Raw genomic sequence first — 24,256 nt, 5'->3', positions numbered from 1 at the left:
CCTGGTCCATTTGCCATATACCATCCGGCAAACAGCTGACACATCCCGGCTATTATGGACCCAGGCCTAATTGCCAGCAAGGTCTTTAAGCTCTTCCATGTTGGCCTCGTAGGAGGAATGGGAGGCCCATATAAATGATGCGGCTCTAGACCACTGCTCTCATTTTGCCTTTGCGGAGTTTGCAGGCTGTTGTGCTGGAGGGTTTGTGGATGCTAAAAATATAGCTGGAACCCAGTGCCAGTGATTCGCTCTCTGGCTCTCCTCCTGCTTCCCCTGCCTGGCCAGGAATGTTTCTGTTTTCTGTGGTAATAAAGCTTGGGATTATTTAGATAGTGAACATATTCCAGAGTATATTGTTTTTGCTGGGGTGCGGCAATAGAGCTACCTGGAAAGAGGGAATAATTCACGAGATGTATTTGCCAGCCTTTTCCCGCAGGTTTGAGCATGGGTGCCACTCTCCTGGGAGTGCATTTTCTGGTGATCTGGGCATTTCTTCCTACCTCAGATTTTAACCTTTTAATTTTTTCTGCCCCATAGCCCTCCTGGAACAGAGACCACGATGACACGGCATCAACGCGCTCTGGGGGAACCCCCGGACCCTCCAGCGGAGGACACACATCACACAGCGGGGACAACAGCAGTGAGCAAGGTAGGAACAGAGCCCTCACACTTTCCTAGCTGGCTAGTGGTCACCAGCGTGCTCAGGGACTGGTTACTCTCTTTCTTGTGTGGAAATATGCTCTGGTACTAGAGGGTTTGTGCTGAGAAAGGTCTATCTTCCTTTTTTTTGACATTTTTTTCCCTCCATCTCCTCCCAGTAAAGGGATTGGCATCTTTATTTCTTTAACCCTGCCAGCAGGCACATGTTAGAGCAACATATGTACCAAATTTGCAGTGTGCTTAATAAAAATAAGAAATGAGAACTTTGGGGTTTTTTCTTCATTCAAATGGGTTAAAAGATGAAATCTTCAAAACCAAGTGTAATTAAGATTGCAGAAATGCATGCCAATATTTCAGAGATGCCATCAAAACTTGATTGCATATAAAAATGAGATGTTAGCTGGACCGCTTTACAAAATCCTGAGCTGTGCTTTTATTTACTTTTTGATACTCAATTCCAATTTACTTGAATGCAAGAACGTTCTGTTTGAGTGCCAGGCCTGAGTAGCTGATTTAGCAGGGCAAGTGTGAGATGAGCTTGGTGCAATGGAAGTGGGGCATTCTGCAAATAATCGCTGCTGTCTTAGAAACTCTGAAATCTAAAAAGCTGAATCTCTGTATTTTTTTCTGAGAAGCTGAAAGCATATTTTTTCTGAAGAGACCAACTGCAGTGGATTTAGTGTTAATTTAATGCAATTAAAATTTAAAAAGGATCCTTAATCTGAATATAAAAGAGAGTGCTTTATTGAAGTTGACTCTGAACTCACAATAGGTATATACTTTTAAATCTGGTTTTATGATCATGTTTCATTCAAGTGCTGTTAGACAACAAAGGAATTGTGTTTCCAAAAAGAGGTTGAACAGTACTGATTAGCATTGCAAAGTCTGCATTTAACAAGATTAGTTTTTAAACTAAACCAGTATATTTTAATTTTTTATATGCATGGATTTAACGTACATGGTGAATAACATCTCTTTATAGAATTTTAAGTATTTGAGACTCATTATTGTTTAAAGAAAAGTTGCTGACTTCATCGCAAGTGTAGCCTAGTAAAAATGGGGCCTGGAATAGTAAACTGTTGCAGAGTTGAGGCAGACACTGGTAACCTTCTGACCTCTGACTTTTACTGGAAAATGATATGCAACATAAATTCAGGGGGCCTTTTTTCTTTCAAGTATGTATACATATATATTCTAGTGTTGGTCACAATGCTATCGTTGAAGTGGTGTCAATTTGTTCATTAGAGCCCCTTGCTTTTGGAGCAAACTTTAAATCTATGGGGGTTTTTTGAGGCTTAAAAAGCTGCTTCAAAAATAAGCTTTGAACTAAAATGTGGTGTTTTGAGAGGGTTTTTGTATTCGTTTAGGGCTGTTCTTTTATTAGACGGATGTGCGTGTGTTTATGTGGATATGTGCGTGGACAAAACAGCTGTGGGGAGACTTGCCAGAATGCTCCTAGACCGTTGGAAATTGAGCATAGTTCCTGGTGTACTTCTGAAGATTTTCAGACTTTATTTTCTCCAAAATGTGGCATTTTTAGTAGTCTGGAGTGCTGGTCATATCTCATGTCTATTGCCATCTTGCAATAAGTTTCTAGAAACGGGCATGCTGCAGTCTCAGTCAGGAAGGGTTTTCTTAAGTGAGTTTCAAGCCTGAGTCCTATGAAGTATCCACAGAAGGACTTGTCAGTGATGCTTTATTCAGTTCTGAAGCTGTTACCCAAACCCCAGTGGTTTATTGGGGCTGGGATTGCTGCCAGTGCTTGATAAAGAACTGTTTTAGTACGAAGGATCAGTGCATTAAAACTTTCGAGAAGAGTAACAAAAAGTGGGAATTTGATAACTGGAGCTCTTAGGTCAAGTTTGGGAAAGAAATTTTGGAAAAGAGATCCTGTCCTGGGAGTCGCTGTTACCAAGGCTTGCCTTCAGGCTACTTGGCACCTTTGGAAATGGCATTATTTTTGAGGAACAGGAATGTGGAAATGGTAGCAGTGGTCTTGCTGAGCCTTGCTTTATGTCTTGTTTACATGAAATGCTCTGAAGGTTGAGATTGTGGGGGAAGCTCATTTGTTTAAGCACATCCATGCCTGCATGTACATCTTCTGTAAAAAAACTTCCATAATGTGATTTTAGCATTTCCCTACGGGGAAGAAGTGAAAAAATACAGCCCTGAAGGACTGAAATGGAAGAGAACTAAAAGATAGTAAATATCCTGCCTCTCCCCAACTGCATTTAATTTCCAGATGCTGTGATTTGGTGTTTTTTTCTTCTGTGACCTGATGTTAGGAGTGCAACATTGTGGTTAAACCCCTGTGTTCACCACTGCTGGGCGCTTTTCTTGGCAGCAGAAGGAGCCAGCATGGCACTGCCATAGCAGCCAGGTTCTGTGGAGGGGTGGCAGCAAAAGGCTGGGGACCCACATGCTCGTGCTTGCAACCATAGGAGTTAACTCGAGATGCATGCGTTGCATGACATATATTCAGTATATTATGGGCTTCCCTATTTTTAGGAGTTTGTAAAAGTTCCTTTTGGTTCCTTCCATCTGTCAAGATCACGTTTGCCATTTAAAAAAAAGGGAAAAAAAAAAAAGCAAATCTGATCACCAGAAATAAAACCCTCAAGAAAACTCTCTAAAACTGTCTGGTTTCAGGTATTTCTCACAACCTACTTCCCTTGTTGGGGTAGGTAAAAGCACCTTCTGGGCCAGGTTTGCAACCTGTCTGAAAGTATCACAAGGGTGTCAATGTAAGCTTTGCATTTTCGGAGAGGCACACAGACTGGAATGCTTAAGCCTTTAGCAAGACTTTTCTCCTTAGTCCTAAACCCAGACTATGTTGAGGTCTATTTTTGGACTTTTTGGAGATTTTTCTTCATTACTTTATTCACTACAAATCTTGCAAAGTGTATTTTTAACCTATATATGTCCCAGTATAAAACACCCATCAAATGATTGCCTTTGAAATCAGGAGAGATGGTCTTTCCTGTAAAAATTTTAAAGTCTTCAATGTGTAAATTTATTTACTTAGTAAATAGTAATAACTCCCAGCTGCTTCGATCTATTGCAGAAATCCATATTTAACTGCTGGGGACCTGTTCTGAGGTCTCATGCCACTGAATAGCAGGATATGTTATTGCATAGTACGTTGACACAACCTCTTCCAAAGGCCTGGTATTGTGTCATCATAGGGCATAGTTATAGTACAGGAATGCAGAATAATGTTATGAAAAAGTTTTCCCATTGCTCTGAACTTAACGGAAAGGCCTTTGGAGGTCTGTCTCCAAATGGAGCTAAGAGATCTGAATTTACATAGTGGAGAATCAATTCACTAAATTCTATTTAAAAGAAGAGAAGCAAATTCTTATGTACAGGCAGGTGATGGTGAGCTCATGGCAGCACTATTTTATCTTACTTTGTCTTGTAACTTCAAAAGATTCCTGTCTGGTATATTAAGAAATCTGTTTTGTTCATTTTTCAAATAGTGAGACCAGGAAGATGCTGAACAAAGCCTTGATACAGTCACTTTTAATCCAGAGTGGAGTTCCTTATTTCCCATGTTTAGCTCTCCTACACAGCTTAAAAGAAAAAGAAAAATAATCCATCAGTGTCACCTTATTTGTGTGTATTGTTTCCCTCATTTTTTTTTCCCCCAAGCCTCAGCCTGTGTTCAAAGCATTTATTTAACCTCCGAATAATTGTTGCTCCTTCAAGCCAGGAGTAGAAAGCAGCGATATTTCTTTATAAAAATGTATCAATGGCTGCAATGATTTATTTTTTTTTCAGGGTTTTGTAGGAGTTTGAGCAACCTATAGGCAAAAAGGCAATCGGGTTTATTATTGCTGGGAATCTCCAGGCGGTTGTTTGGAGGCTGCAAAGGCAGGCAGCAGAGCCGGGAAGAGGGGGAGAGAATGTTCCAGATGACTGAGCAAGGATTTATATACCAGCTTGCCTTTTTTTTTTTTTTTTTGTTGTTTTACTTTTTTTTTTTTTAACATGGGAGAAGAAAAGTAATAAGGGCGGGGAGGCATTTGAAGCGGTCAGATGGCCGATGACTAATGGGATAGGTGGGCAGGAGCCCTCGGATTGGGTGTCTTAATGAGCACATTTCGCGCCGAGTTTGGGCTGCAGTTCCCCTTCACCTTTGCCCTTTATTGACCGAACTGACACTTCATTTTTCACATACTTCCAATTATGGCTGAGCTTAAGTGTCGCCCTGCCTCCTTTCTTTCTTGCCTATGGATGGCTTGAGAGTGGCTAAGGCCACAGAAGATATTTTAATTTGAAAAACTACCATAGCAAGGCAGGTTTAGAGTGTAACCTGAAACTGCTGTCACTTGGCAGTTTCTCTGATGAAAACAAAAGTTTTAATGTTTCTTGTTTAGCGCTTCACAACCAGTTCCCTCCCTTGTCTGTGGTGATGTGGGGAATTGCTTTGGGAGTGATTGGGTTGATGAGGGGTGTTTTCCTCGGGGTAAATCTGTTCTGGCACTACAGGTGTCCTGGGTGGGAGTCACTGAAGTAAAGAGGTAAACGCAAATGAAAAGCCGTGCCGTCCTGAACGATGGCTCCTCTTTCCTTCTCAATGCAGCATCTTCTCAAATGGATTCTTGTGATGTAATGCCCTGCAATGTCCTTTGCTGGACTTTCCCCTTATGGAAAAGCAAAGCATAATTGTGATTGCACTCCTCAAGCCTTAGGCCAGTGTGGATTTTTTGTTTTGTAATATTTAATGCATGAATGCAGATTTGAGTGTGGCCTGGCTGTGAAGCTTTGAGAAGTGGCTGAAAATTATGCTGGGAGAGGCTGGTAGGATGAAGAGGTGGAAAAATCTGCAGTCACCCCTTTGCTGTACGAGAAGAACCATGATATATCTCCCACTGCTCAAGCCTGTGTGCATTTCCACGTTGGCTTTTACATGCAGAATCCTTCCAGGGCGGAAATGTCTGTTTGCTTTCGCAGGGCTTAGGGGGTTTCGGAGCATGCGGTTTTCCTACCAAATGTGGATTCTGTCGGAAATAGTTGGAATAAGTTGTGCTCGCATGGGGTGGGTTTTAGAACAAAATAGCTGCTGTTAGACCTTCACTTCCCAGCAGCACCGCTGGATTTTGCAGCGTGGTTTTCACTACTGGCTCTGTCATGTGAAATTTGGGTGAGTAATGAGTGGACATGTCACCTGTGTGTCAGTGGTGATTGCTTTACATTTAAATACCTGGAGACTATGTTGACAATTATTTACATCCAAACAGAGGGCCCCTAAACCACAGAAGTATTTATCTCAAAAAAAAAAAGTATGAAGTATTACCTACTTTATTATGTAGCCCTCTGGCATAGTAATGGCATGGCATATTTTTACTATAATATGGTAATAAAAGAATATGTAAAAGGCAGACAAAGGTTCTGTCTTTTCACTAAGGTGACCCCTGTTACCAAGTAACTGCTTTACTTATGAGCTTATTAAAAACTCAAAAAAAAAATGAGCTTTTCATACTTCACAGGCATTGATGTGAAAATGAGCTGTCCTACGAGTAGTTTTCTTGATCATTTTTAGAACAATTGATTAGCCAAAGAGCCGCTGTCATTAGTTGACATTGACTGATAGCAATTTGTCACAAGCTCCGAAGGTCAGCCAGGCAGTGGAAGCTTTGGCTTGTCTTTGATTGACCTTTTCTGATGCCATTATCATGCGATCGGTTAGACTGGATGTGACCCTCGATTAGAAAAGACAGGGCATTAGTCAACAGGGGCTGCTCCCTGTGTTTTTTCTGGTGCTTTATGTGTTGTGAATCCCGAATTAAGCGTAATACGCTTGTTTGGAAACGGAGCAGTATCAGTTTTCTTGCTGAGGCTCTGCCATCCCCTTTTCTTTTCCTGCTTTTCCATCAAGCAGGCAGCACTCAGTTTGCTTTAAATCTGTGTGAGCGCCTGTGCCCTCTTCCTTTGATGTGAGATACAAGATTTAAGCGAGGCCCATATTTATCTGAAACTCTTTGTGTAGGTGCATATTCTTCAGCAGCACCAGCATTAATTATTTTTATCTCCCCAGAATCATGTTGGGTTTTTTTTTTTTAACAGTGATTGAGTGGTTGAGGATTATGCTCATAACATGATGTCAATTTATCATTCTGCTCTAAAGCCGGGGGGTGTGAAACTGGTTTTTTGTCCTCCTTCTAGTTTAGGTTTTTTGGTTTTTTTTTTTGTTTGGTTTGGGGTTTTCTGGTTTTTTTCTTTGGTCTCATCAGCCTGATTCAGCTGTTAAACTTAGATTTCAGCAGTGTTAAGTCTATGTGCCTCAGCTAAGCAGGGCTGTACTTCCAGAATGGTGCATGGGAGCAAGTTGTTACTTAGGAGCGGGTGTCTGTCATGATTTGAGCATTAATCTATTCCCAGTGTCAGGATTTATTTCAGTCATTCGCATTAGCTTAAATGTCTGTCATTAACAGGCGTTTTTTTTCGGTATGGCAAAGCTAACTTAAATACTTATAAACATTGCTTGTTTTCCCTAAATTGTGGGTAACATCATCGTAAATGAACTCTTTTCCTTGTAAAAAACCTTCCTTCTTTCTGTTCGCCTTTCAGGGGAAACCTGAATTTCTCTAAGCACCAACTTGTTTTTCAGGTCAACCCCCAGAGATAATAAGCAGTTCAAAACCAGCAAAACCATTTCAGCACGGTTTAATGTGACTTTTAGTCTTTGCTCAGGAAAAATTTCCAGCTGGGAGGGGAGCAGAGAGAGATGACCGTGTCAGGAGGCAGATCTTTCAGGCTGAGGCTACTGCCATCATTGGCAGAGCAGAAGGAGGGAAAAATACTTTGGAAACTGTTTACGTTTAAAGTGGCTGTGGAAATACAAATATTCCTGACTTTCGGCCCATCTGTATTCAAGAAGGAGAATCCATGTGCTGGAGGTTTTTTTGGTTTTGTTGGTTTTTTTTTTCTCTATTTTCTTGGCAAATTTTTCCTAAATTCAGAAATGTCTACCCATTAAACATCTGTCTGGCTATGCACAAACCCATGTATACATAGATGTGTATATAAGAACATGGCCCTGACCCTGAACTGAGAGCATCCAATGGCTTTTGCAGCCTCAAAGTGTGTCTACACAGAACCAGGTGTCTTGCTGAGGGCAGGATCTTGAATATGCCAAACAGGAAACAGTGGTGGAAAATAATCACATTGCTGAATCGTTATCTTGGGCTGTTAGCTAAAATATCTGGTCTAGGACTGAAGGGCATCTTGCTTTTCTCCTTGGATGGGGCAGAGGGAGGTTTGGTTTTGTAAGAGGTTGTAGAAATAGATTTGAAGTTTTTAGTGTCCAAGATGCCCCTTTCAACAGTACCAGAGTTGGGAGTCTTCAAGATGGCTGATATGATTTTATATTTTTTTGGTTATTTTATTCAGATATGGTGTTTGTTTTCCTATACACTCTGGATGTTTTCACTTAAGTTGTGGTAGTTCATTGGAGCTAATGAGCTTCCCATATGGCCCCTATTAAAGGCCATCTTAGTATTCCCAACTTAAGGGTTCTATCCCATTTGCTTCTTCAGGTTTTGGTGTCTTCAGCTGAGTCTAGCTATCTGATGTAGGCAGACTGAGACTTTAAGGTGTGTGTCATTAGCCTCTTTAACTTGGAGATTAAAAAGCAGAAGTGATCCTGAGATGTTTATTTTGAGTGACATTTTATTACAAGGAGTATAAACTCATAAACATGCTGTATTTCTGGATTAGTGATGCAACAGGGTGTGCCATTAGGCTGCTTGGCACAAACCATTTTCCTATCTCACACATGAAAGGCTGGGAGGGGAAAGATGACTAAGATTGGAGGAGAAGTCTTTAAAATTAGTTGTGTATGGAGAAAGTGGGTGCTTGTCCCATAATACAAGAACTAAGGGTGGGCATTCATGGCACAGGAGCTGTTCCAGAGTGTTGGTAGGTTTAAAACAAACAAAAATGTTTTATGTATTGGGTTAAATTTATTGCTACAGAACAGCATTCTGAGGAGGTCAGCAGGGGACAAAAAGAGAGATTAGACCAATTCATGGAAAAATAGGTTCTTCTGTAGCTATTAAAAACCCTGGTCCAGATGCAACCACTGGCTCAGGAAGCTGCCCAAGTGCTGATTGCCAGAGCGGTGGTGCAGCTGCTTCTGTGTGCCCCCACTTTCCCTAGTGTTTTCCTAAACATCCCTCATTGCTTGTGTGACACACCACCACAAGACCCAGTTACTTGGACAGATGTCCTCTAGCTTTTGTGTTCAAATAATTTTTTATAATTCAATTCAGGAAATAAGATGCTGGATATTTTTGTTTATCCCTTTTTTTTAAAGGCTCTTGCTAATGCTGGCATGCTTTTGTTGGGAAGAAAGTAGACATAGCTTGTATTTTCTTGCCCTTATTACCCCGATGGTGGGAATGTTTTGATGCTATTCATTCAAATTTGACAGGTGATTGCTTCTGTAAATGAATGCACTCAAATCATAATTGTTGCAACAGAATTGTTTGATTACCTGGCGGTAGCCTCTTTCTCTCTGATAGCTTTTGGATCACCTGTTTGCTGAGAGCATTTGACAGTCCTCATGTTTATTACCCAATTGAATGTCAGTAGCAATTGCAGCTAAAGATAAACGAAAATGCAAGTACTTGTTGACCTTGACTTTTTTCCACAAGATATTGAACTTGATGGCTCTATTGCTGTTGAACTGATAAGAGTTATAAACAGTAGTTGAGGGAAAATGTTTTATTCCCAGCGGAAAATACCACACTGCTGTGGGAAATGGCATCTGACTAGCACTCTTTGCCAAATTTGCTTGGTTCACCTTCATTTAGACTGTGGGAAAATAAAATCCAAATTTCCCCTTTTATGACTTTAATATCTCTGCAAACATAAATTCCTGTGATCTTTGTAAAGTTTTGTTGGCAGACTGTGTCAATAAGAGACAGTAAGCACGAGACTTTGCCATGTTTTATGATGTGCTATAATGAGGATTCTCAATTCTTCCTCATTTTGGGCAGATTTGATAATTACAGGGAGGGAGCAGAGCTTTCTTCTCCTATTCCATGGGAAGCTTAATATGTCTATAAGTGACCAAGACTGGGAAGTACGTGGCTGTGGGTGGATATTGTCGGAGTGGGGCTATGCTGGTGGGAGGACAGCCTGGGGAGGAAGGCAAAGTTGTTGCAGGGATGGAGAGATGGTACTTTCATTGGTCAAGTTTGCACCCACCTCTTTAGGCAAGGTCCCACATGGGGTCCTTTGCAGATTTTTGGTAGGAGGCAGCTGATCTGGTGGTGTGCCTCCCAGCTGTGTTTGGGAAATGGGAAGGTGGGATGAACTCCCTCCCCTACAAATTTTCCTGCTGTAACCCCCCATATATATATATATTAATATATATTTATTTCTAATCCTACTCTAATATGAAACCTGAAAAGAAGACTTCAATGGAAACAGGAGCCGGCAATAGGCTTTAAGATCTTTCAGGATGAAAGTCACTGTATAAACATTATATGTAAAAAGCACAAAAGACAGTGGAATTATATTCTTTAAAACATAAGTCCTTCTTGTCTCGGGAACTGCTCTGATAAACTCTGTACAGTATTGTAGGAGCTTGTTAAAGCTCTGAAATGCAGGATTAAGCAGTGCTGTAACAGTTAGCAGAGTCAGACGAGTAATCTTATTGCATTGTAATTTTTTTTAGGTAAGATTAAGCTGGCATTACATTATATGTTTGTGGGCGAGGGGCCATTCTTCAAGGGATTAATTAATAGGATCAGCACTGTAAGATGCTGACATAATTTTTTCTAGGCACATTGATGCTCACAGGCTTTTATTATTATTATTATTCTTTTTTATTTTTGAATTTCAATTTTAAATTCATGAATGAGATGGGGACTTTCTCTGGGCAATCAGAGCAGTCTCTGCAGCTTGCAGCAGTGGTGATGTCAGAGCCACCTGTCATCCTATAATTCATCAGGGACCACTTCTCACTGGCCTGGTGACCCACTAGTTGGTGACATGAGAAATACCAAAGGGAGATGCCTGATGTCCCTTCTACCCAAGCTGGGGTGGGATTGTAGGGCTGTGACTAAGCAAATGCCTGACACTGCTCTGGCAGGCCTTTGAATGAGGGTGCTGTTGGTAAAGTCTTCCACCTTTCTGCTTTGGCTCTTTAGCCGTGATACCTCCTCCATATAGCCTTTGGTTTGACGTGCTTGAACTTTTGCTGCTCAGGCCTGGAAGGTGGGAAAGGACATGGGAGAGCATGGCTGGGCCCATGATGTGCAGTGGGAGCAGTGTGACATCAGGATAGGCACTGCCGGCCTGCCTCCCGCTGTAGCTTGGGATCTTCCTCATCATAAGGCAGCACCTCTGGCATCTAATAGCCAATATATAAGTATTTATATATAAAAAACGTATTTATCTATTTTAAATATTATGAGTATTTATTTGTTTGTTTTTCTCTTGAGTATTTAGAATCACACAGATTTTTGCAGTTGCTCTTTGATGAAGTGTAATGTGAAAGTGTGGGAAAGAAGAAACAGCATATAAATAAATAAAAGTACAGTGGGGACAGCCTTTTCAACTACTTGTCCCTTAGTCTTTAGTTTTCTTGGGGCTCATTCTGCACCGTGGGTGAGAGATGGCCCTTGCATCCCCAATACTGTCTATTGCCTCCAAGTTGTAGGTACATCTTTTGCAGAAGGAGAGAAGGCCTACTAGAAGACACCACTTATGCCCTTGGAAAAGACCTAATGGTGGCAGACATACCCTAACTTATTCTGAAATCTTCCCCACTGCTCTGAATAGCAGTGTCACATGGATGTGTGCTAAATATATTCTGGAGTGTGTGGTGTCCTGACGGACCTCAAAGAAGGCATATCTTAGCTTTCTCTGATCAGCAAGTGAAGGTCATGGAAGCAAGGCTTGTAGGATGGAGAAGCTTTTGTTGGTCTCATTGCTGTGCCAAGAGAATCTCCTCCCTTTCTCCCTCCCTGGCACAGCACTGAGGGAGGAACCCCACAGTAGAGTTCCTGCCTGGGGCCCTGGATTATAGCACATGCACTGCATCCAATGTCTTCCTAAAGCAGGGAAAAGAGGGAATGAGGTCAGCACTAACTGAACAGCTCAAAGTTAAGTGTCATTTAAAATGGGGTTAAAGTTTCAGGGCACTGTCACGTCAGAATGTAGCAGCTTCTTGCTGAAGAGCAGGGGGTAAGTTGCAGGCAAATTACAGCAAGGGGGAAAAGAGACAACAAAGTGGAGTTGAAATGTTGTGTTCATTCTGTACTTCTCCTCCATTCCCCACTTAGCAAAGCGTCTATTTATCTCTCCTGTCCCCTCATCCTGCCTGTGGCAATGAGAATGCCCCGGAGAGGCTTTTGTGCAGGATCCTGCTTGCTTTCTTTTTTTTTTGTATCTGTCTGCACTAACCCCGTGCAAATTCTGCATGAGGCCAGCTGTGTAAAAGCAAGAACAGTGGTGATGTTAATTCAGAATAACTATTGGACAGACTTGGTATGGTTTTGTATTGTAGTTCTGTAATGGGCTGTAGGAAAGCAGAGGGATGTTCTACTGATGAGCAGGCTGAGCCACAAAGTCTTTGAATGTCACTCTATAAATATTTATTGTCTGTGTGTGTTTGTTCATATACATGCTTGGACATGACTACTTCCTACTACTGCACTTTTTTATTCTGTCAACCTGGCAAGAAAGGTGGTAAAACCACCCTTGGGAAGCACATGGCAGTTTTAGAACCTTTTAGAACCTTTCAAATTTCCTTTATGAAGAGTGTTGTGCTAAGTTCCTTGGTGTTACAGCTACAAGAAACAAATTAGGAAGCAGTGCTAACATTAGTGTCTCACTACATATTTATCCAGCTAAAAAACCCCTGAGGTGGCCATAATTTACCAGACTGAAGAGCAGAAAGGGCTGGCACAGCCTCCTTATCAAGAAATGTAAAGTGATGACTTGCTTTAATTTAATCCAAAGGATGTTGGTGACTTGGTTGAATTTAATCCCAATAAAGTAACCAGCTAACAGTCTGCAGGAGGAACATGTTAGTCATGACATGGGTATATCAGCTCTTCACCACCATTAATTATATTGCATCACTGAAAAGCAGAATATGCATATTATGCAACTTTACAGCATGGCTTTCCATACCTAATGTATTAATATAAATTAGAATTGCTTTGTACAGATGAATTGAAATGCTATGTGTTACCAATATACAAATTTTATTTACAGTTGCAGTTGGTGTATGTGAAATGACAGTATTAGACTTAAAAGTGCCTCTCAAGTTGATAAATGCCAACTTGATACTAAACACATTAATACTCAGTTAAAATTAGCAATCAATTTACTTGGATATTGGAGGTTAGCCAGGGATGGATCTGAAGTTGTATTAGGTATATCGTACTGGTCTGAATACATCATATGCTGTTGCAAAAGCATTGTGCTAATTTTAGCTTACAAAGAGGATGAAGATAAACTGCCTGCTGCTAGTTTGCCATATGCTATCCTGGTGATAATATTCAAGCTGAAAATATTCTGCAGAGAGTCTCATTGTTTCAGTAAAAGAAAAGTGGAACAGAGTTAAGCAAATTTCTGCTCTGTAAATGTATACAAAATAATGAAATAAAACAAACCTCAAATGCTGGTAGATGAGATCTTTGAAATTTGTTTTGGGTTTATTTGCTTTCATGGGAGTCAACAATTTATTTTACTATATATTTGATCCAATTGTATCCATTTCTCCCATGTAAATCTTAAAATCAATCTAAATAAAAATCGAACTTTGTTCTGGTAGGCAAAAATATAGTCTGAGTTGCTCCTAACTAGTTAAGCCTCCCATCCTTCAAGTTTGGTACAGGAATAAAGGCACTGCTGAGTTGATTTTTCATGAGCTTCTCCCTTTGCTTTGTTTATTTAAAAACACAAAACATATTCTGGTTTCCATATGGGGAGGATTTTGCTTCTGTATGTTCAGTGAGGAGCATTTGCCTTCTCCATCTGCACCCGTGGCCAGGAAAGGAGTGTGTGAGGAGGGGTGCCCGGGCCCCTGGGGTTGCAAGGGCTGGGGGGAAGCTTTGCATTAGCAAGTGGTGAAAAGCTTGACCTTCCAGTGACCTGGGTCAAGCAAACCCCCTGCCGGAGTGTCCCATTTGGACATGGCTACCTGTGGGGTGAGGGAAGAGATAAAGAAAGGGGAAGGAAGATAAAGTAATCCCATTGACCTGGGAACTTCTCAGATATTACAAGCGAGGGAACATCAGGAATAATAAAAGAGCGACAATATTTGCCTGCCCCCTGTATCTGTGTAATGTCATTTCCAAAGGGCTGGAGTAGATAATAGCAAATGTGCTTTCAAGTATCAGTTAAATCTCTTGAAGTGATGGGGAAGACTGGATGCTCTGATCTGGTGGGTGCTGGAGAGTGTAATACAATCCTCCTCAACTGCAGAGAGAATTGTATAAATGGACAAAGATCTGGTGATTACATCTTTTGCTGAAGTGTTAAGTAAAAGATCTGGCTATAAGAGATGACTAGTCTACTATTGTCTGGTCTTCTGACTTGTTTTTATAGGGGTTTTCACAGGAACAAATACCAATTACCAAAATAAAAGCAAGCAGTGTGGCCCGTCCATATCATGGTAGGACACATGCTCTTGAGTCAGCCTGGGCAGGAAGCTTGGCAGGTCTGTCCCCCACCATTGCCATTGCATCTTTATCTCTCTCCTTCATTGTTTGCCACTGAGTGCTTGAAATTCCAGTTTCCAAGTAAAAACTTCCTGTTTCTTGCATTTACATTCAGTTTGGTAAGACATAAATTTAGTTATCTATTAAGGAGGGCTTTATTTTTTTCCTCTCTCAAGTAAGGGAAGATAGGAAGAAGAAATTAATTATGATTTGGTGATAAGAGGTAGAATTTTGCATTTTCCCAGATTCTCTGTGGCAGGAAGTGTGAGGTTGTATTCCTGTGATAAGGGGATGGATGGGAGCTAAATTCAGCCTTTCCATCCTGAGTAATTTTAGAAAGAGCCCTGAAGTCCAGATCTTGCTTAGAAACAGAGATGGGCATATTCAGTCTTCATTAGCCATTGTTTCCTTGCTAGACCGTTGCTGCTTGTAAGTTTTCACTGTTCTGTGCAGTATTTAAAGCTAAAAGTGCACATATTCTTGTAGTCATCTCAATCCTGAATTTCCCTCCGGAGAGTCTCTTTCTCTCCATTGACTGTGAAGGGACTCAGGGAGGACTAATCACCTCATTCAGACACTTAGCTTGGCAGTCTGACTTAAATGCTTAGAGTGAGGGGGGATGAAACTGTGCTAAAACTTGGCATTCCTTTAGGAAGAAAATGTTTGCTCTTTGTGGAGAATCAGAATAAAGTGTCTTGTGCTACTGAAGATTAGAGTGGGCTTAGGTATTGTATCTGTAGGTGAGTCTGTCCTCTGCAGCTCCTGAGCACAGTGGTCTGAGTATCTCATGACATTTGTCGTGTTTGCAGATCTGCATGGGTAACTAAAGTGTTCAAAAATCTTGGCGTTCATAGAAAAAAAAATATATATACACTCAAAAAAATTATTTAGGGGGTGTTAGTGTCTATATTCCCATGCCTAGCTGTCAAGAAGCCAGGATTCTAGCTTTTCCTAACTTCAAGAGGTTTCTTGTTTTATTAGTGCATACGTGGTTTTGTTTGAAGGTTCTCATATGACCCTGGGAACTGAGGACTCAAATATAAAACACGATGAATGGGGCTTCTGAAACTGTGTAGCAGTGCTTTGCTCAACCTCCAACTAAACATCATTGAGGTCTTGCATGAGATGAGAGGCTCCATGAGGGAAGCCTTGAAGCAAAATCTGTTGCTGAGTTGAGGTGGTAGGAATGGCTATATTTAGCTTTGTTGTTCTGTTTGGGCACAGGGTCCTTTGGCAACTGGCATTGCATTTGTCAGAACTTCTCTCTGGTTTTAAATATAAAATCAGAATTTAACCTACTTCTACTCCAAACTAAGAAGATGTACATTGGTCCATTTAAGTGTACTTATAATCATTCAAAATGGCTCATTTTTCCACTTCATTTTTGTGGTTGTATTTGTAGCAATGCTGACTAGTACATGAGGTAGATAGGTAAGGGGTTAATAATTTTTATACAGAATATTGAACTCTTGTTTCCATTTTGAAGTCCACTTTGGATGCTGTTCTGAAAAATATCTCTGAATTGTACTCTGTGTCCCCACTGTGCCCCAGAAACATGGAATTTGGTGAAATTCAGGGCTTGCTTCCTTGGAGGCTGCGAGTACAAAGCCTAAGGGTAGTGCTGGAGGTTTGCGGGTGTGGAGGGAGGGCGGGTTACTGGCAGCAGCAGTGTGGGCTTTCATTCAGCACCTTGTCAGCTTGTCTTATCTGGGATCTTGGGGGATGGCTCTCCCGGGTAAACCCAGGGAAGGGAGCTGAGTGAGTTGTTTCCAGGATTGTCCTGGCAGAGGCTTTCTTGTGAGTCGTTCTGGTGCTCTGCAGGAGTCATAACCAGCTCAGATACTTGCAGTGCCTTGGAAAGTTGGGCTTTTCAGCATGTTTTTTGACTGCTTTGAGATTTTGACCTCCTTCTTTACAACTCATGGAATCTTTGGGCGTGCACCTGTCATCTTGAGCCTCTCCTTTCATGCTTTTCGGTGAGGTTCCTGTGCAGTTTTGAATATGCATGAAGTCTCCTGGGCTGGTAAGGGGTGAGCAAAGGATAGCTGCCCCATGATCTTACAGGCAATTTCCCTCCCCAGGTCAATATTGCCTTGTTCAGGTCACTGCTGAGATAATATTCATTGCAAATATGGTGCTTATGTCAAAGTATCTGCAGTAGAAACTGTTAAGTATAGGTGAGAATGCTTTTCAGCTGAACTTTCAATTTCAACCTATGATTATAGATGAAAATCTGTTTCCTCATCTGCCTCAGCCACAAATCGCAGGTGCAGCTGGTCAGGCATTTAAAATGACAAAATTCAGAGTTGCTTTGCATAGAAACCAGCGTCACAATTAGCAATGGTTCAGAGGCTGGCATTGTTGGCAACTGCTCAGATGATTTGCAGGTATTTATGGAAGCCTTTTCCAGTCTCAGGAGAATCACCTGTTTTGGCATCAGTGAGTGTTGTTCCAGAATTGTGATGGGAAAGAGTGCAGATCTGTGACTCTGATTGCTTTTCTGCCTGATAAGCCTTGGTGACCCAGTCTTCAGGCTGAGACACTTGCCTGCAGGTCCTAAGGCATCGGCCATACAGCAAAAGTTGTGTATGGAGGCAGAGAGCAGCTAAGACACTGTTGGAAAACTGTGTTTTCTCAACATGCAATGAGTTTGTTAGAGGAGACTCATTCAGAGTGGAAGCAGGAAATACTATTTACTAGGATTTATTTGAGTGCTCCAGGACAATTTGAATACAGGTTTTCAGAGATTTTCTTTCTTTTTACACACATCTAAGAACTACTCTAATATGTATATATTACAAAGCTGTCCTGACCTTCATCAAAATAGTCTGCTAATGTTTTGCCTGCCTTATCAAATTGCAGTATGAAAGAACCACTCTGATTCGTATTTTTAAGGGATGTTATTCTGACCTCAAAAACTGATACTTCCTTAGCCAGTGCCAGAAAGCCCTTTCTGTGGTTGTAGTCCCCATCTTTTCAGCAATTAAGACTCAGGTGGCATCAGAATAACAACTGATTTTAATAGCCACTTCAGCCACCTCCGTTTTGGGGAGGAAGCATGCAGAGCTTCTGCAGAGCCTCAGAGCTCTGCGGTGTGACCTCAAGTGACCAGATGCAAAAACCAGCGCAACTCCTGAACGGAAAGGTCTACATCATCCAAACTGTGCTGACTCTTGTCCAAGAACACACTGTTTACCTGTTCCTTCCAAACTGGTCAATTTTCTGCAAGGCTGAGATGTGGATGTTGGGGAATTTTTTGCTTATCTCAGTGCAGCTTGGCTGGTTTTCACAGAGCTGTTCTTCAGTAGCTTGTAGATGTATGTTGAGGATTGTTTTCTGTTTTGATGATTGAAGCTGAACATTCCCACTGTTGACCTACATTTACTGCCTCTTTCATGTCTGAAAGTGTTTGTGTGTTCATTTGCAAATGTGCAGGCTGACCATTCCAATCAAAAGCGACAAGACTAACCAGTTAACTCCAAAATGCATCTTGCTGAAGGCAATGTCTGAAAACACATTGCCATGAGCATGAAGCAGCCAAGCTTCTGTCTGGCCCTTGAGATGTGTACCCAGACCCTAATGAAGGGCGGGGTTTTCCTTATTCCAATAAATCGATTTTGTTTGGAAAGGTGAGAGGCAGAAAGAGAGAATGTATTTTCACAGTCCTAAATAAAAGGCTATTTATGCCTAATACATTGGCAGAACTATTCTGGAGTAATTTGTCCACGAGAAAATATGATCCTTGTGTCACTGCCAAGGTCAGAGAGACCTATGGTGATCTGCAGAGTAAGTTCAGGTCACTCAAGTTAAATCTGCCCAGGGGCTGACTTAGCTCATGCACCACATTTTTTCCAAGATTAATAAAAGCAAACATCTTCTATAGATGAAGACAGAGCTAAAACTGTGGTCAGCTCTCTCCCTGGAGCCAAGGTCTCCTGCTTTTCCGTTCTCCTTTCCAGGTTGTTCCTTTCATTTCCTTTCCATTCTTCTCTTTTCCTGGCATTTACAGGATGCTTAGAAAAGTCTGTCTTTTCCTCTATGAGGCAACCAATGCCTATAAAACCTTCCTTGATATCTGCATGGACAGGAAGGACATGGGGACGTTGCTGGTGTTTGACCCGGTGCAGTGTTGGCTTCTCTGTGTGTGTGTGGTGTGTCCTTGCACATCAGCTGAGAAGCACATCCTGAAAGCTGAAGTGAAAAAATGGGGTGCACAGCAGAAATACATTTCTTGTTAGCCTCAGCTGGGAGGGTACCATCTGAACAGGATGTTTGGCAGTCGGGAAGGTGAAGCTGGTGATTTTGTAGGCACTGCAAGCCTGCCTCAGGAGGAGACAGATGGAGTGGTGAGCTGGGCAGGTAAGAGTCCTCTTCCACCACGGTGGGTGGAAGGGGCGAGACAAGGTCCTCAGCCCTTTCAACAAGGATGTGGTTGTTTCATCAGAAAAGCAAGATTCCTCTTCCTTGTGGTCTATACCTGCCACGGGGAAGCTGATGCCTGTGGTTTCAGCCTGCTAGAACCTGAGGTTTTCTTTAGCTTCCTTGGTTATTCATTCATGTCATATAAAGTACATCAAATTACCGAAAACTTTTACAGTTTTTGTTTTCTACACATTTCTACTGCTGTTGCTCTTAGAGATAATGACAAATGCTGTGAGTTGAAAAAGAAACCAGAAATAATTTTGGCTTACTTTTTGAAGGATGTAAACATTTTGTTTATTTTTTCTTAAGATATGGATGGCTTTTTGCTATGACCCAGCTTTGCTTTGACATTTCTGTGGGATTTTGGTTAAACACTCTTGTGGAGTCAAAGAGATGAGCTGGATATGGCTGAGTTAACTCCTTCCTATCATTCATATCTCTCACAGCTGGAACTGATGCCATGAGATGTAGTGACAGAAATAATAATCAGATTCTGGGGTGCACCAGAAGCTTGTTCCTTTCCTCCAAACTGATAGTTTGCCTTCTCAAGGTAATTCTCGGCAGGTAATATCTAGAAATAGGGTGAGCACGCACTTGTAGGTGATATTCAGGGAAAGTTTTTAAGTGTCCAGCACTGATCTGACTTTTCTTTCACCTTCATTGTGTGTTTTGGACTCTTAACATCTCTTTGTTCCTGGATGATTTGCATTTGGATTTGTTGTCCATTTGTTTTAATTTGGAAAAAAATCCACACCTTAAACTGTAGCTGCACTGTAAATCAAACATCAAAACACCAGAAGCTGTGATAGAAAGTTGTAGGAAGCCAAAAACATAGCAGAGTCATGAATACATTAAGTTGGAGCCTAAGGGGATGTGTTAACTTAGTAGGACTGAAGTTCCTGAAAGGACTGTCACTGCCTGTGTGCCCCTAGGTAGGGACCATCAGGGGAACTCAGCACCTGAGCCTGGTGGCCAGTGGCCAGCGACAAGGAGCAGGGTCAAGACCATCTCCCCATCACTGTTATTTCTCTAAAGGGCTCTCTGAGCCCTCTGAATTTTCAGGCTCTGCCATGGGAGCTGGGTTCACGCCAGCCACCTGTATGCACCCTGACCTGCCCCTCAGTGCCACCCCACCTCCCCATATCCAAGGAATATTTAGGGGAAAAGTGTTTGCAGTAGAAGAAGAGTTAGTGGCCTGATCACCATGGTAGTCATTGCTTGATCCCTGTCATCCTGTAGAGCCACAGAATCTGGGCAGAGCAGAGGGCAGCAGGAGCTGTGTGAGTGGCAGCAGTGTGCCGGTTTGCTGGCCATCAGACCCAGAGTCACCATGCCTTTGCATTAAAGCCTAACTTCAGGACTGATTTTTCCTATTGTGCCTTAAGTGCTACCTCATCACAACAAATCTGCATTTTGAGCTGGGAGAGGAGCAGTAGTGGAAGAAAATTTTATGTGAGCTTGGCTCTCCCAGATTTACTCCTTTTGGCTTCTTACCCCCTTCCTGAGGAGCAGCCTCCCACTGTTGTCACGGATACTCCAGAGGAACCACCTTTTGCTGGAGGAACAAGAATAGTGGAGTTAGGATGCTGGATAGCAAGGAGCAGTGGGGAAAAACATTAATTCTGTGTATACCCTTCCCTTGAAAGGTCTGGTAGAGGGACACATGTTTTATAATTCAGGTGTTTTTCCTGAGTTCATTATGTGCATGGTAGCATAAAATTTTGTCTTTGAGGGGCAAAGCAGGCTGCTTCTGAGCATCCCAGACAGAGCTAGGACAGGATGAGGGGAGGAAATTCATGGTGCAGTCCAAATGCCATCCATTCAGTTCGTGATTGCAACTTATAGTTCCTTAGAAAACAGGAGTATAATTGTTTTGGACCCAACTCTTGCCTCGTTCATATGAAGCCCAGGCACGAAAAGATTCACAAGTCCCTGACGTTCTGAGCCTCTCTGCCGAGTCGTTTAGGCCAGCAGGCACATGGACCTCAAAGACAGCTGCTGGAAGTTGAGGTTCTTCTGAGTGGACATGGCCAAACCTCTTCCCTGCCCTCTTCTCCATAGCTGTGAGATACAGGGTCATGCAGTGGGAATTACCAGGTTGCCTCATGAAGGTTTTTGGAGTAATACTCCATAACAAATCTAAATTATCTTCCTTTTGCTTTAAGTACGAGGAAATAATTAATTTGTGTCATGGGTTTAAAGACAGATGTTTTTTCACTGGCCCAGTCAGCAGGGTTCAGGGGCTGGGATTTGCTGGAGCAAGTGGATCTTTATAAGGCTATATGACATGATGGTTGGTTTTTAGCAGTGGCAGTGGAGATGTTGTTACTGTCAAAAGAGGAAAGGTAGATGAGATGGGGGCATTTTATTCTCATCACTTTTAGAGCTGCCTTTTGCAGTTGCAAAGTGACAATATATGGCACTGTATGTGGGGAAATAGAGTATGTGATGCAGCCATGGCATGCAAAGTGAAGTTCAACGTTAGTTTTCTTTCATTCGCATCTTGGTTTTTATTGTCAGATGATGTAACTGATGGACTAGGGACAGGGAAAATTTTTTGGCTTTGATGCTACTTTAAAGTGGATGGCAGTAGAAGAAAATACATTGTGTATCCACAAGAACTTTTTTAATTGACACAGACCATATGGCAACTTCCAATGGGAAATATCTCATGTGGGTTTGGTAGGTCATGAATCCTGACTTGCCTGAGCTGCAGTTAGACTGACCTTCTCCTGATCATTATGGCTGGATGACTCTGATGGTTTAGGGGATCCAGCTCTGCAAAAGAGGACTTGGGGCAAACAGTATCTGAACTATAGTTCCTGCAGTGCAAACTGCAGCTTGGGCCAGCACTGATTGGTCTTGGCGTTGCCCAAAGTAAAATGCTTTTGTTTGGTTCAACAATCCCAAGTATTTTGGTTTGTCTTGCCCAACATTTTTTAAAAAAACTATTTTCAATAGAGCAACCTCAATTTGAATTATTTGGACAGTGTCAAGGTTCTGGCACATATTTTCTGTCGTAAAACTGGAAATCTACAGTGTCTTCTCTTCTGGAGCAGGCATGTAGGCAGGGCACAAGGCAATTTAGCTATGTTTAGGGAAGGAAGCCTACTTAAATGCTCCACATAATAAACTGTTTCTACAGATAACACATCCCTTAGTTTATACATAATATGCTTCTGAACTTAGCTTTGAGCCTCTTATAGCTGCTTGTGCTCAGTCCAAGAGTCAAGTGTCTTAGGAGCTGGATAAACACAAAGATAGAGCCAGTTGTTAAGGAGCTGTAGAGATTTACAGAAGTTGACCTCATGGCCATTTGGGGCATTGGTTGGGTGTATTTCCCCCATGGTGGAGCTGTCCTGTGCTCCTGCTGCTTCTTGTGCTCCTGCTTTACGAGGAAGTAAGTCAGATGGAATCCAGTGGTGGATTTAGCCGTGTCTCAGTTTTGTGTAGTTGACTTTTCGTGGAGAATGCAACTGATGGGACTAGGTCTAGTGATGAGGTTGGAGAGGATAGATTTCATAAAATAGACCTGTATTTGAACAAAGAGAGGATGACTGAAAAGCAGCTTTTCCCAAGAAGTTGTAGAGCCATCATGGTGGCTTTTAGGTTAGGGGAAAAAACTCCCCAACTTTTTAAGCTTTTTATCATTCTTGGTTAAAGCAAGATGTTTTTCTGTTTGGCCAGATACTTTTCTGTAGGGTATTTGCTTCCAACTGCTCAAAGTAAACTTCTGTTGCTGGCAGCAAAAAGTTGTTTGCTTCCCATACAATGAATTGCTTTCTTTTTAGTATTTCATTCCGTGATGCACAGCTCCAGAAATATGGCACAACTTACCCATAATAACGTAGTTTTCTGCACCTCATTAAGAAGTGCTACCTGGTGCAAGAGAAGAGGGTTTCCTTCACTTCAGCTATAAAAAGCTGCCAAAGAAATGAAAATCAGTAAAATCTGTGGGTTTTCCCCCACTATTTGTCAATGCTGTTTTTACTCTTTGCATAGACAACTGATTTGCTCATTGCTTGCATGAAGGGTATTCAAGTTAAAAAAAAAAGGTTGAGTTCCTAGAAAAAGGTGCTCTTGTCTCTGAAGAACAAGGTACAATGGTTCAAGAAAAAACTTTGAAAGTTTGTGAAATGCCACAGTGTAATTTATACTTTTCCAGGTTTCACTATTTGTGAATATTTGTGTAGGATATTTTTACAACTGTGTCCTTTAGTATCTTGTAAATATGGATACTATCTGTGACTGGCAACTTCCCACTGTTTATGTCATGATCTGAATCCTTGCATGAAACATACACTGCATCTCCCTAAGAGATTTGTGCATACCCAGACATGTGGTATTTGTTCCTTGCTAATGCTCATTTCCAACCTTGTTGTTCCTCATTAACTTTTTATTAAGTATATTTGAGGAGGCTTTCTCCTAAAGGAATATGGAAAAAAAAAGGTCCCTCATCAGCACCACTTTTCAAATTCACAACCAAAGCTACATCATCATAGTAAATTATTTTTCGGGCATTCTGTAGGCCACTCAGTGTGCTGAGGTGATTGCCATTGACCTCAGGAGCTCCAGGAGTGGGTGTTTCCTCACATCTGACAAACCATGGATCCAAAATAATAGAAAATGCTTTTCCCAATAAAGAAATTTCATAGTTATTTTATGTTTTCTGAAGTACCTTTTTTTGGTAGTCCCATTCTCTGCTCATGTACTTTGCTTGGGCATTGGCAGATTGAGAGCCATCACTGAGTTAATGTTACATATGCAATATATGCATGTCTGTTTAAATTTTAAAACAATGTGTTTTGGGGAAATAGTCTAAACTTAATGGCCTTTTAATGTTAAAATTTGTGTTTCTCCTCAATGGATAGGTACAGCTTGGTTTAGCAGCTGGGCACATACCCACAGACTGTGTCAGTGCCTTCCAGCTCTCTCCTGGCATACATGAGCACTCAGCCCCTGTGCTGCTCAGCTTGCCTTTTTAGCCACCTTGCTCTAAGGAGGAATGATACTTCCTGAGTAGTGAACATGTTCTTCAGTACTTGTGGACGTGAATAATAGCTGCACTGACTCATGTCAGAGTCATTTGGGTGTGACTTCTGCTCACCACATTCCTGTGCCAAGTTGGTTGTGTCTGAAACAAATTGAAAAATATATACATATAAAGAAATTTCCACATTTTTTGGTTGCCCAAGACTGTTCAAAGCTGGTGGTCTGAAATGATGATCCTTGTTCTATTTCCTGTGAACAGTATTCCCTCTCTTGCTTCACAGAAAAGTTTGTTGCATCTGTGGACCTGCTTTTTTTGAGAATTTATAATTTTGTACTTCATAGGAAAATGTCACACATAAGCCTGGTTTGCTCCATAAAAAGTTGTCATGGTGGATGTGTGGGTATCCAACAAACTGGAGTTTTGTTTCTATAAGGGATAACATAGGTAAAGCTGTGGAAATCACAGTAGTTACTCTAAATTGGTAAATGACACA

General features: G+C 41.6%; 1 protein-coding gene across 2 annotated transcripts in view; it reads left to right on the top strand.

Annotated features, from left to right (window-relative positions):
• Positions 1-24,256, top strand: part of MEIS1 (Meis homeobox 1) — a 107,457-nt gene that overhangs the window by 26,401 nt on the left and 56,800 nt on the right. For both annotated transcript variants that reach the window (XM_030945211.1, XM_030945212.1), the window contains exon 7: positions 538-649. In XM_030945211.1, the coding sequence (XP_030801071.1) occupies positions 538-649 (112 nt within the window). The remainder of the gene's footprint in view (positions 1-537; positions 650-24,256) is intronic.

The sequence above is a fragment of the Camarhynchus parvulus genome, chromosome 3 (assembly GCF_901933205.1).
Source record: "Camarhynchus parvulus chromosome 3, STF_HiC, whole genome shotgun sequence".
NCBI classification, from domain to species: domain Eukaryota; kingdom Metazoa; phylum Chordata; class Aves; order Passeriformes; family Thraupidae; genus Camarhynchus; species Camarhynchus parvulus.
Note: the sequence above shows the minus strand (reverse complement) of the source record. Positions and strands in the feature narration are given on the sequence as shown.